Source organism: Vidua chalybeata, chromosome 25, assembly GCF_026979565.1.
Source record: "Vidua chalybeata isolate OUT-0048 chromosome 25, bVidCha1 merged haplotype, whole genome shotgun sequence".
NCBI lineage: Eukaryota > Metazoa > Chordata > Aves > Passeriformes > Viduidae > Vidua > Vidua chalybeata.
In genome coordinates, this window is record NC_071554.1 from 2025417 (window position 1) to 2038420 (window position 13004).

At 54.7% G+C, this 13004-nt stretch overlaps 2 protein-coding genes across 2 annotated transcripts in view; one reads left to right on the forward strand and one right to left on the reverse strand.

The window, feature by feature from the left end:
* Window positions 1–57: 57 nt before the first annotated feature.
* RNF19B (ring finger protein 19B) lies at window positions 58–11972 on the reverse strand. Its single transcript, XM_053964533.1, has 9 exons — window positions 11310–11972; window positions 6214–6419; window positions 4492–4636; window positions 3933–4095; window positions 3360–3474; window positions 2757–2897; window positions 2387–2594; window positions 1290–1421; window positions 58–854 (listed from the first exon to the last, which is right to left on the reverse strand). Exons 1-9 carry the CDS (start codon window positions 11873–11875, stop codon window positions 377–379), a joined length of 2154 nt encoding a protein of 717 aa, XP_053820508.1. The 5' UTR covers window positions 11876–11972; the 3' UTR covers window positions 58–376.
* Window positions 11973–12063: 91 nt separating this feature from the next.
* AZIN2 (antizyme inhibitor 2) overlaps window positions 12064–13004 on the forward strand; it is a 30475-nt gene continuing 29534 nt past the window's right edge. The window contains exon 1 of the mRNA XM_053964538.1: window positions 12064–12148. The gene's annotated coding sequence lies outside the window, so the exon portion shown is untranslated. The remainder of the gene's footprint in view (window positions 12149–13004) is intronic.

A 13004-nucleotide genomic window follows, 5' to 3' on the forward strand; every position in this document is an offset into this window, starting at 1 on the left:
GGCAAAGGCAGCTGGAAGATTTTCCTGCAGCTTTGGAAAGGATGAGCTGGATTCAGGTCGAATGACAACCAGAGTCTTTATTCCAAGAGTCCCTTAGGATGGTTGCAGACATACAGACACACGTACATATTTACACTCTTACACACCTCACAGAGTTTGAACCAATAAATTAAAACAAAAAGAGGGCGGTGGGGAATTTATTCTTTGTTTCCTTTCCTTTTTTTTTTTTGTTGTTTCTTTTTTTTTTTTCTGTCACGTAAGAAACAGCAACTCCCCGAGGCGAGGCTGGGGGGAGCCAGCTGGAGGATGGCAAACAGAAGCCAACAGGGACACAACCCTGGCCCAGAAGCTGCAGTGACAAGGGAGCGTGCTCAGGTCACACTCTGGCTTCGATGCATTCCAGCTGGACCATCTCATCCAGCCGGCAGCCCTCGGCTTGGGCACAGTGGCTCAGGTGGGCACTTGGGCTCTGGGCACCTCTTGCCCTGGGGGTGTGTGGGCAGCCTGCTGCAGTCTGACAGTGGGGGGACTCGCACTCGTCCGAGGTAATGTCCGGCACGTCGTCCGACTGGCTGTCCGAGCTCTCCAGGTCGCTGCGGATGCTCTCGGGCTGGGCCAGGGTGATGTCCCACGTCTGGCTGGCAATGCAGTCCTTTTGCTCACAGCTTTGGTGCTTGCACGTCTGCTCCTGCTTGTCGTCCTCCTCCTCTTCCTCCTCCTCCTCCTCCTCTTCCTCGTTCTCTGCCATCTGGGTGTGGACGTGCAGGGAGTCCTCTGTGCTGCTGCCGCTGGTCAGCTGGTAGTGACTGGGTTTGGCTTCGATGTCCACCTGGATCTCCATGTTATTGCACTCCCTGCAGGAACAACCACCCTCACGTTACTGGCAGCAGTTACTGGGTTCAACTGGGCTGTACTGGGAGCATCACACCTCCCAGACACGAGCAAGATGCTGCTCAGCACCCCACAACACACTGCTCTCCTTGAATCCTCCTAAGAGAGCCAAGATCACCCCCAGGCTGAGCCAGGGGCTGAGCTGGGAAAGCTCCAGAGTCCCCTCAAACTGCCAGCACAGCCCCTGAGGGTGCTGGGCTGCAGATCCCCTCCCCAGCCTGCCCCCCACACATGGAGGCTGCTCCCAAACTGTCCCCAGCCCTCCTGCCACGCTAGGAGAAGGACGGATCCCTGGTGCAAACACAGCCATCCCACCACCCACAGCAGCGCTCACAGAGCGTGCATTTTCCCAGGACGGCCTCCACCAACGCTCCTCTCAGCACTCCACGTCCTCCTACCTGTCCTGGGGGTTGTAGGAGCTGATGATGGAACCAGCCATGGCTCGGGTGCTGGCGTTGTCACTGATGGCCCCCAGACTGACCGAGTCTTTGGGGTAAATCTCCTTCTGGACATCTGCCTGGACTTCCAGCCTGCAGGAAAGAAGAGGGTTCCTCAGAAACGCTTCAGGTGCTTTAGGAGCACCAACCCATCCCTGCTCCTCACGGGAATGCAAGAATCCCTGTGAGCTGGCCCGGTTTGGTGTGACAGGAGTTTAACCCCAGTGGTTGCTCTCATTTAGTCTCGTTTTTGTCTCCATTTAGGCAAATCCATTCCGTTTTCCATGACGAAGGTAAAGCCGTGTTTACACCCATGACTCACACGATTCCTGCAAAGAGCTGATTTCCATGGATCTCGCACAGAGCCGTGATTACATCCTGGCTGCCACATCAACACGTGGCTCTAATTACCCAGCAAACTGACTCACAGGCAAGTTAGGAGGAAAACTGTGGTGTAACCTCCTGACTTGGAGAGCCATGACCCTGCTTGCAGAACAGGAAGCATCAAAGCCTCCAGGCTGGGATAACAGGGCTGGAATAGCTTTAAGCAGGGCAGGCAGGAGCTCTGTGCTGTTCCCAATTAAGATGAAGCATCAGCTCTGTGGTCTCAAGGAGCTCAGTAGGGATCTGTCCTCCTTGAAAGAACTAGACTGGCACAGACTCCAGAAACAGAATCATGGAATGGCTTGGGTTGGAAAGGACCTTAAAGGTCATCCAGTTCCAACCTCCTGCCACGGGCAGGGACACCTTCTCCTAGACCAGGCTGCTCAGAGCCCCATCCAACCTGGTCCTGGAACATCTCCAAGGATGGGGACCCCACAACCTCTCTGGGCAAGCTGTGCCAGTGTCTCCCCACCTTGTGTGGCTCTGGGTTCCAGATCATCCTAGGTGATCTCCTAGACCCGGTTATTCTACAACAAACCAAGGCACAAAACCACCGTGACACAACCCCCTAGATCAAAGCAGCTTCACTCACACTCTGGGAAGCTCCCCAAAACAAACCCACTCAACCCACACAGGCCTTGGGATCCCCTCTGCTTTTCCCACAGTCCAGTTACCTGCTGTACTTCCCCTTGCTCCCCGAGAGGACCCCCCCGCTCAGGGTGCCCCCGGACAGGGCAGCGAAGCTGGCAGTCTCGCTGTAGTTGCCCTGGATGACACTGAGCCCATCTGTGGGGCTGCCACTGGTGCTCAGCACACTGGTCAGCCCCTCAATGCTGCTCTCTCCAATGCTGGGGTTCTTCAGGGCTCTCCAGGCATCGGCCACTGCAGGGAAGGAGAGCACAGGGGTTGGAATCGGCAGTGGGAGCGCTCGGCTGCGACATCTCGTCTCAGGTTTGGGAGGCATCAGGACCCCAAAGCATTTCATTACAAGAGGCAAAAACAAGAGCATTTTGCTTCACCCCCTTCCCATCACCAGTTTTTTACCTGTGATGGGTCCATCATCTTCATCAAACTCGATTTTCACCCCCTTTCCGTTGGCTGTGCTGACCCCACAGCCACCACCCCGGCACAGCGAGATGGGCACGACCCCATAGACGTAGGCCAGCATGATGGGGACCCCAATTCCTGGAGAGGAGGATGAGCTGGGTTAAGAGGAGCTTAAAGATGTGTTGGGCAGACAGAAAATATTTTTTAGGGACTCTCTCAGTCATGTTTTTGTCACTTTTAAAGGTTCCAATTCACAGTTATGCAGTCAGACAGCAGAGGAGCCCTGTGGGCTGAGTGGGGGAACCCCAAGAGCACTGAACCCCCAAGGCATCAGCCACCAAAGCATGACAGGAGACAGCTCTGTGTGACAAGGGACTCCAGGATGGGCTGTGGCACAGCCAACTGGTGCTGCAGACAAGCCTTGTGCTGGCTGTGGGCCAGCTCGAGCACACCAGGATGAGAGACAGCATTGTGCCCAAACCCACACAGAGCTGCACTCTGCAAATTGCCCTTTGGCCACCCCCATGGCACAGGGCTGGGCTACCCACTTGTCTCAGTGGCTACTGGGCCAGCAGAAGGGACAGGGCTGAGCCCACTTACCAACACTGACAGCAGCAATGACTGGGGAGGCAATGACAGACAAGGTGACCCCACCAGTAATGGCCAAGTTCCTCTTGTGCTTGGAGGTTTTCTTCCCCTCATACCTGCTGTGGATCTGATGGAAGAAAATGCAGCAGGTGAGAACAGCAGACACCCAGGGGACATTAAGAAGTGATTTTACAGTCTTGCCAGCTGCATGAGCCCTTGAAGAACCTCATTTTGAGCACAGATCTCTTCACAGAGCAGACCTAGCAGGAGGGTGTGTGTTGAAGAAAAAGAAGCAACCACAAGTACAGGGCTGATGGGCTCAAAAGGGATTCCTTGGGTGCTCCTGGGTCAAAGCAGAGGCACAAAAGAAATGCAAAATGCATTTGGGAGGACTTGAGCCTGAAGGGCTACCAGGGCTATCAGCCACCACCTTCCCCCTGCCCACACAAAGCCCAGGAGATAAGAGAAGCTTTAGAAGAGAAAACTGAATTTGGGTTCTATGACAAGATCCACCCTTTCTATCAGCTCTAAATTTCTGGTCAGGACAGAGAACACCCCAAAAAACCCTTCTGCCCCCACACTCACCTTCCTCCCAACGTACACAGGGATGCCAATGACCATGGCAGGAATGGCAATGCCAGCAATGAGGGAAATGCCCACAGGAGCTCCAATCAACGTGCCCAGCTGCCAGAGAATCTTCTTTTTACGACTCCATGGCTTTTTGCCCCAGAATGTACAGCCAGAGGGGCTTCATGGAAGGGGAAAAAATGGCATTAGCACTCCAGCAATTCCTATAAGCTCCTGAGAATCCCAAGTTCAACTTGCACACGAATAAAACCCAAAATTTAGGAAGCAGGTAGACAATACAAATAAGTTTTCTGTCTTTTTTTTCCCCTCAAAAGGTGAATATCACACTATTGGGCCTATGTTTAATACTCAGTACACCAAGAGGTCTCAAAAGTAATTGTATCAGGAGCTTTGTTTGGTGTGGGAAGAGCATCTGAATGCTGTAGAGTGGGAACAGATTTCATCTCTTTGGGTCAGAAACAATAAAATTTCGCTGAAGCAGGAGGGTGAAAGTCCAACAGGGGAAGTGAACTCCTCCACACAGCCTGAGAGAGGCACGTGCTGCTGGCCTGCTCACCTGAGGTAATGCAGATCTGAGATCTCCTTCATGCAGAGCCAGCAGAACTCGCAGCCACACACGGCACACGTCATGTGGTTGCAGCTGCCATCGTTCATCTTGATGATGTAAGCACTGCAGCGTGGGCACGGCTTGATGTCATCAGCTGAGGGGAGGAAACAGGGGATTCAGATGGGATCTCTGCTGTGAGAGTGAGCAGTCAACCAGGGGATTCTCATTAAGGACTGAAATCTTTATTTTCTCTGCAGCAGAGCACCTTTGCTGCTCGCAGGGGGCGGCGTGTCTTTAATTTATCTCAGAGAAGATAATTGTAATGTGACAGACCCCACCAACAGCAGGGACTGGCAACAACAGCCACTTTAAAAAGCTGGTTCTAATCTTGAATGGGATGTATTCCAGAATTCATGCTTAAACACAGGGAACAAGTCATACCTGCCCAGCACAACGAGCCATTACTGAATTGCTCCACGGAGGTGATTCATGGGCCAAGAACAACACAACAACTGGGAGAACAGGCACTGGAGAAACCCCAAACCTGGCTTTTAGGGGACATGGGGCTGCAGCCACACACAGCTGCAGAGGCTGCCCAGGCCCCAGCGTGCTGCTGGCAGAGCAGGATAAGGGGCTTTCATCCCTTCCCTAATTCAGGCATCATCTGATCGTGGTTATGCAATGGCTGTGCCGTGGTTCGGGGCTCTGCTGGCCCCTGCAAAGCTCAGCAAGATGAAATCCAGCTGTAAGCCCGGCTCACACCTTATTAATCACCAGGCTGGATCCAGCACGGCGGGGTGGGGAGAAACCACTGTCTCAAAAACCTCCCTTCCCGTGGCTAAGAAGTGCCCTTCCTGGCAGGGATCTCCCTAACAGGATAGAAAAACTGGGTTTTTCTGCTGGCTGGGGCAGGATCTATGCTGTCCATTCTTAGGGTTCTCTAAACTGGGCCATGTTGGACCTCAGCACACCACTAAGCCACCTCAGAACCACCCACGACAGCTCCACACTGAGTGAATTAATATTTAAACTCCTCACACAGAAGGAAAAACAGGGTATTTTGTTTGGGGGTAGGGCAGGGCTTTAAAAAAATGGCCTCACTGCCCACTTCCAGAGTCAATACAGTTATTCTTAAGGAACACAAACTCAGCAGACACAGCAGCTCCTACCAGGCAGCGGAGGAGTTCTGTGGGTTGGCATTTTTTTGGTACCTGCCATTACCAAGACCTAACAGTGCACAGAGCAGAGCTCCCCACACTCAGCCGGCCATGAAAGCTGCTCTTCACGACCAGGCAACTTTGAAGCTGCAACAGTAAAAAAGTGACTGCTTGTTCAGGGTTTAGATCAGCAAAAAGGCAAGAACATCCAAGATCAAAAGAGCCACAAGCAGAGCTGGGGAGGATGAGGGGAGTTGCCGTGACACAAAAGGACCCAAAGCACATCATCACCTACTGATCTCTTTGGTGCTGCTGGAAGAGATCAGATGTGTTCTAACACACAGGAGGAGGAGGGGAAATGACTCTTGAGTTTCAAAGCTGCAGGAGACACTCAGGCTTTGAGGGGAGGAGGTTTGCACAGACCTGCAGCTTCCTCATCACACACACACACACAGAGCCAAGCAACCAAAAAATCAGGGTGTGACTCTTGGGGCTGTCCTGTGCAGGGCGAGGAGTTAGCCTAGCGGGTCTCTCTGAACTTGGGATATTTTGTGAAAAATGGGTAAATCCATACCCGGCCCGGACTCCTGTCCGTAGCTGAGGCCCGACGTGTGCTTGGTCCGTACCCGCAGGGTCTGTGCCCGCTGCTGCCGGGCCATGTCGCAGGTTTGGTTGGGGTGCCATATCTGCTTGCAGTGGTAGCAGAACTCTGTCTGGCAGCCGTCCCTCTCGCAGGTCAGCTTGGGGCAGCTGGCACAGCCGTAGGCGATCACCGCGTACCTGCGGGCAGGAATTAAAACACAGAGTTACCAGGTGAGAGCCCTTTCATTCAGACACCCGGAGCCACCAGCCCACCTCCCCCCTCTCATTCCTGATCACTGCTACAGCAGCCTCCACACCAGACACATTCCTGCGCTCTGCAGGGCCTGAAATTAAGCAGTGCTAATTGGGTTATTCAGGGCAGGGACCTTTCATGCAGGCAGCTTGAGATGCTGAGTTGTTCTCTCCTCAGTAACTGCTGGCAGTTCTCACTGGCAACTCACACAGGGCAGATTTGTCTGGCCCAGTGTGCCCAGCTAACTCCTTGCTGTTTCCTCCCAGGATGGGCTCTGGCTGCTCTTTCCAGGCACACACATCCCTCATTTCCTTAGGACAGACCTATGGGTGGATGCTGCATGGTCCAGAGGAGTCTAGGAAAGCTGAGCTTGTCCTCAGCACTTCTATCAACTGAATGATTCTAAAAAAAGTGGAACAGTTCTCTACGTAGCTAAGTCAACAAGCACTCTCTTGAGGATCTCTTCAGAGCTTTCTTTTCCAAAGAGTGGTGAAGAACAATGCCCTGCCTTTGGAACAAGCCAAAATTGGAGCAAAATAATCAACTGTGCAAGACAGAGAGGCCAAGCTCAACCAGCTCACTGTGACAGTAGTGTGACACACCCAGAAGGAAGTGTCCCGTGTACACAGAAGCCTAAGCAGCATCACCAAGCAGTGCTGCAGAAATCTGACTGACAGTCACTAAGGATGAGGCTGTTTCCATTGGCAGGGGCTGACATGAGCAATCCCAGAAGTGCCTTCCCAGTCCTGCAACACCCATATGGCAAAAAGGGTATTTTTGTTAGTGGTCAGAAGAGAATAACTCCTATTTAAGGTTTCATATTTAGAGCTTGTGTGGCTCGAGTTGTATTTGCCTCTTCTTCTCTGAGGCAGCAGCGTGAGAACCACTGAATGTGTCATACCACAATGATTCACATCCCGTGGGAGTTTGAGCAACTTCATCCTGCCAGGCTACGACAGCATCGCCAAAGAAACAACATCTGAGGGCTGGCAGGCACGACTGCAGCTCTACCTGTGCATCCACACACCTGCACCTGAGCCCAGCAGGAGGAGAGATGGGAAAAACCCATCCCTGGAAGTATCCCAGCCCATGAGTGGATGAATTTTAAGGTCCTTTTCACCAAACCACTCTGTTCCCATATGATAATTCTGTGATGCAAATGGCCCAGGGGGTTGGGAGGGATGAATTTGATTCCTGTGCACCCTTGTCTAAGGAATATTGCACTAAATTTCCTTACCCTGCCACTACCCCCCGGCCTGCCCTTGACAAAACAGAAAGGAAAAGCTTCGTCTGCCCAGCTGTGTTGTGACACTGCTATTTCAAACCATAACAGCAGCCTAGGAGAGCACAGTGTAATATATTAAGCACACTCTAAATTAACTCCTCGCTCAAAACGTTGGGTTTTTTTAAACACTCAAGAAATTAAAATCATCAGCATTTATATTTTATTGCTGGAGCTGAAATGAGAAATATCATGCACGAGCCCACAGCTGTGGGGAAAGAAGCTCCAGGACTGTCTAGTGGGGAAAGAAATAACACATCTCCACGGCAAGGTCAACTAGAAAGTGGGTTTTGAAGTGAAATGCTGAGGAATAGTCATGGCAGGACTGGGATGGACAGTGGTTCTCCTCTTCCACTGACCTCTGACATATTGCTGGCTTAAATGGCCATTTTCAGGCTCCATCCCTTGAGATAAGAAGAGAAACTGAGCTCTCCTCCCTGAGTTTTCCCCAGAAAGAATGTGAGTGTCTTCCTGAGACCCCAGGAATGGCACAGCTCTGCTTCCAGCCCCCTCCTCGGATGGCCGTGAGTTTCCTCCATCCCTCCTCCTGCCCATTCACGGATCTCAGCCCACACACCTCCGTTTTCTTCAAAGGTTCTGTTTTTCTCCCAAGCTTTTGGAAAGGCTGCAGTGTGACAAACACTAGACAGCGATACCACCTGACTGTAGCAAAGGAAAAAAAAAAAACAAAAACAACAACAACAAAAAAAAAACCAAACCCGGAGCTGCAAACACAGAAAATGATTTGTTTTGCGATTGATGGTGCATCAATTGACCAGGGTTTCCATGGCAACACGCACCGGTGTCGAGTTGTTCTCCTCCTCCTCCCCCCGGGCAGCACAGCCAGGCTCTTTCATTTAGGAAACGCTGCGAGGAAGGCACAGGATGTTTTTAGGGACCTGTCGCAGCCCCTTGATGCCGTCACCTCGGTGGGGGTGACCACCGAATGCCACCCCAGCCCTCGTGGGGTACCTCGGTGGCACTGGTAGTGATACAACTTGCAGCATTTTTGTTGTAATTTCACGGAGGGGTTTTGTTCGCCTGTGCCCAGGGGGAGGGGAATTGAAGTTTCTCTTCAAAAGCCCGGGTGAGCTGAACATCAACAGATTGGGAGGAGCCAGAAGAAACAGAGGAAATAAACAGACATCGACAAACATCACCCCCTGGTGAGGCTGGAGACACCTGGTCTGGGAAAAGATCGATAAGAGAACCAAAGAATGAGGGCCGAATTAGCATCGAGGGGATCGATAACCAATAGGAGATCGAATCATTGTGTAATTTAAGACCAAGGAATGTGAAATTTCTTTGAGGTTTTTAATGTATAAATATGTGAAAAGTCTGGTAAAGAACCAGGTGGGATGAAAGGATTTTCACTGCACCAGCCAGGCATGTGTGGATGAAATGATTTCTGTTGCACATCTCGGCCAGAATAAAGGAATGCCTCGATTCTCTGACACTGAAGTGACGTTGCTGGCGAGTTTCAGTTCGGGTGACAGTGGTGGGTGACATTCAGTGCCAAACATCACTCTGCCGTGCCCCCAGCCCTGCGCTCTGTTCTACTCCGGCACTACTACAGCGGGGAAAGCCCGCTGTAAATAATTCATACCCTGATTTTACATAAGCACAGCCACACAAGCTCTGCTGGGAAGAATGAATAGGGTGATTAATTCCTCTCCCTGCCGGAGGGCTGATTCCAACAGCCTTTGTTCGAGCGCTACAGACACACCAGCAGCGCCGGTCCACTAGAGCTGTCTCCAACATCTCCAACAGCCCCGGGCTCGCTTCTTGCTCTTCTGGGCAGCTGGGAGGAGGATGCCAGCATGTCGCCTGGCTCATCCTGCTCGCCGACTAACCAGGGAGGAGGCTTTCGCTCGGAGAAAGAGCCGTGTGTGACACCAGCCTGCCCAAGCCCCCCCAGAGGAAGGGATCAGGCTCCAAGCTGCCTTGCTGTCACAGAGGCAACGCCCTCCGGGGAGGCTGGCTCCTTCCAACCAGCCAGCCCAGGTGACGCCGCTGCTTGTACACCTTATCCTGGGCACAGATAACACCACAACAGGCAAGGAGCTGACATTCGGTGAGCAGGAACCGGATTTTCTCCAGCCGGTTACCAGCAGAGGCATTCCCTCCGTGGCTGCTCTATCTACTTGATCTTATCCCCAGCAGCTGCTGAAATATCGAGATCTTGCACTTGATTTGGCTTCAGAAAGGAACAAAGGTGTTGTTTGCTGTTAACTTCACCCTCTGAAGGAACAAGCCCTTATACAGGATGCTCAAGAGGCCGTGAAATGGGTAACCTGAGCCAGGTTCACTGATTTGCATAGGATGCCTATTACAAGGCTCAGATTAAATCTTCACAATCCTCCCACCACCTTTTCCATTCCGACTACTAGGTCAGACTTTCCTTTCATGTTCTTGCTACCCAGAATTGCCATCCAAGCTGAGTTGTAGCTCAACTTGACAGCACTTCTCTTAAGTTCCCCGACCAAGCCCTTTTCCAGGCAGCTTTGGGTCACACCCAAAACAGAAACCTAACAGAGCTCGTTTAAAAGAAAAAGGAAGAGAAAATGAAAGCAACACGTTCATCACTACACAGTCATCAGGCTTGGCTGGGCTGACTTCTGGACAGACATTTCCTCACTTGGGCATCGGACAGTGAGTCAACATCACTCCTCTCTGCTGTGTATTCATGTCCTCACTGGGAAAAAGTGACTGGTTACAGTCCCTTCTTCCCCACTACTGGAGGCTGCAGCGTTGTCCCCATGCACTGTCCCCAGGACTGGCAGTGAAACACACAGCTGGGAAAATCCACACTTAACCATTTGTGCAGAAAAAAAAGGTTTCTGTTATATTAGGGAAGCAATGGCTCTGCTAAAACCCCCTTCAAGTCATATCACTCCTGCCCGATTTGTCTGTGTTTTCATAATCCCCAAGGTCAAATCCTGGAGCTCTTGAGGGATAATGGGGATAGATGGAATTTTGGTACCCAAGGCCTATCAGCTGTCCTGAAGAGACTGCAGACAAGCAAAGAACCCCTGCAGCGAGGGCTCCCCAAGGGACACAGCAGGACCAGAAGTGTACCAGCAGCAGCACCCTACCGAGGGTGAGCCACCCCTCCCTGTGCTGTCCTGGGACCCACGTGGGCACGGGCAGGACAGTGAGTCCCAAGGGCATCCCAGCTGGGATGCCATCCGCAGGACCTGCTGGGGATAGGCAGCAACCCGCAGCGGGTTCCACTTCACCCAGCTATCCCAGCACGTGTAGGGGACAGGCAGCATCCCTCCAGGGCGGGGGTCTACCTTCCCCAGGACGCCCCAGGACAGACAGATGGGGCAGCACCCTAAGGAGACAGCAGATTTCCCCTGCCAAGCTGTCCCACGATGGAAAGGACAGAAGTCTCCCCCTCCACACGGTGTCCCAGGATGGAGGGGACAGCGGTTCCCCACTCCCCAAGGGCTCCCAGCGTGGAGAGACCAGCAGGTTCCCCGCTGCTCGGGCTGTCCCAGCACGGAGTGGCAGCATCCCACCGCCACCCCTTGTCCCCCGCAGCACTCACCCGCAGTCGGGGGCCGGACACCAGCGGCAGTCGGGGTCGGCGGCCAGGCAGCGGCGCAGCATGAACTCCTCGTACTTGGCGACGAGGTGCGGGGAGTCGCGGAGCAGGCGGCGGATGTCGGCGGGGTTGAGGCGCTCGCTGCACTCGGGGCAGCAGATGTTGACGCGGGACTCGGTGATCTCGATGCGCAGGTACTGCCGCAGGCAGGCCCCGCACGACCGGTGCGGGCACGACAGCAGCCGCGGCGCGTTCTCCGCCGGCTGCCGCACCAGGCACAGCGGGCACTCCAGCTCCTCCTCGCCCTCCGGGACCACCGGAGCCTCCTCGGGGGGCGGCGGCGGCGGCGGGGGTGGTGGCGGGGCCGGCGGGGCGGCGGGGGGCGGCGGCGGGGCGGCCGGGGGCGGCTCGGCCTTGGCGCGGCGGCGGCCGCCCGCGGCGGAGGCGGCGGCGGCGGAGAAGACGCTCTGGAACGAGAGGCGGCGGCGGCGGCCGGGCTTGGGGCACTTGGCGGCGGCCGAGTGGATGGATGAGGAGCGCGGCGACTCGGAGTCCCGCTCGGAGCCCATGGCGGCGAGGTTAGCTCGGCGGTATCACCGGCGGCGGGGTCCGAGGTGGAGGCAGCGGATCAGTCCGGGGGCTCCGGGCGCCGCGTCCCGCCGGGCGCTGCCTCGGCCGCGCTGTAACGAAAGCGGCGCCGGGGCCGGGTGAGTGCGGCCCCGCCTCGTCCCGCCCCGCACCGGGCGCGGCCGCCGCCGCCATTTCGGTTGTGGGCACCGCCCCCGGGCAGTCCCGGAGCCTGCGGTGCCCGTCCGTGTACCCGTCCCGCGGCTGCGGTGCCTGTAAGTGGCTCTGAAGCATCTCAGCGAGCTGAGCCTCCGCTCTGCTTCTGGGCTCCCCTCAGCCCCTCCATCTCCCCTCAGCGCCATTGCTCCCCTCAGCCCCTCCATCTCCCCTCAGCGCCATTGCTCCCCTCAGCCCCTCCATCTCCCGTCAGTGCCATTGCTCCCCTCAGCCACTCCATCTCCCCTCAGCGCCATTGCTCCCCTCAGCCCCTCCATCTCCCCTCAGCGCCATTGCTCCCCTCAGCCTCTCCATCTCCCCTCAGTGACACTGCTCCCCTCAGCCCCTCCATCTCCCCTCAGCACCATTGCTCCCCTCAGCCCCTGGCTCCCTTCAGTGCCATTGATCCTCTCAGCCCCTCCTCCCCTCAGCACCATTGCTCCCTTTAGTGCCTTCATCTGCCCTCAGCGCCATTGCTCCCCTCAGTGCCATTGTTCCCTTCAGTGCCTCCATCTCCCCTCAGCACCATTGCTCCCTTTAGTGCCTCCATCTGCCCTCAGCGCCATTGCTCCCTCAGCGCCATTGCTCCCTTTAGTGCCTCCATCTGCCCTCAGCACCATTGCTCCCCTCAGTGCCTGACTCTCCTCAGCCTCCTGGTTCTGTCAGCACCCCCGGTTCCCCTCAGTGCCTCCATGTCTCCCTTCAGCTCCCCATTTCCCCTCAGCGCCCTGGCTCCTTGTAACACCCGGCTCCCCTCAGTTCCTGGGTCCCCTCAGCACTCTCATTTTCCCCTCAGAACCCTGATTCCCTCAATGTTTGGACAACACTCTCAGGCACATGGTGGCATTCATGGGGTGTCCTGCATAAGGCCAGTAGTTGGACTCGATGATTCTGATGGGTTCTTTCCGACTTGGC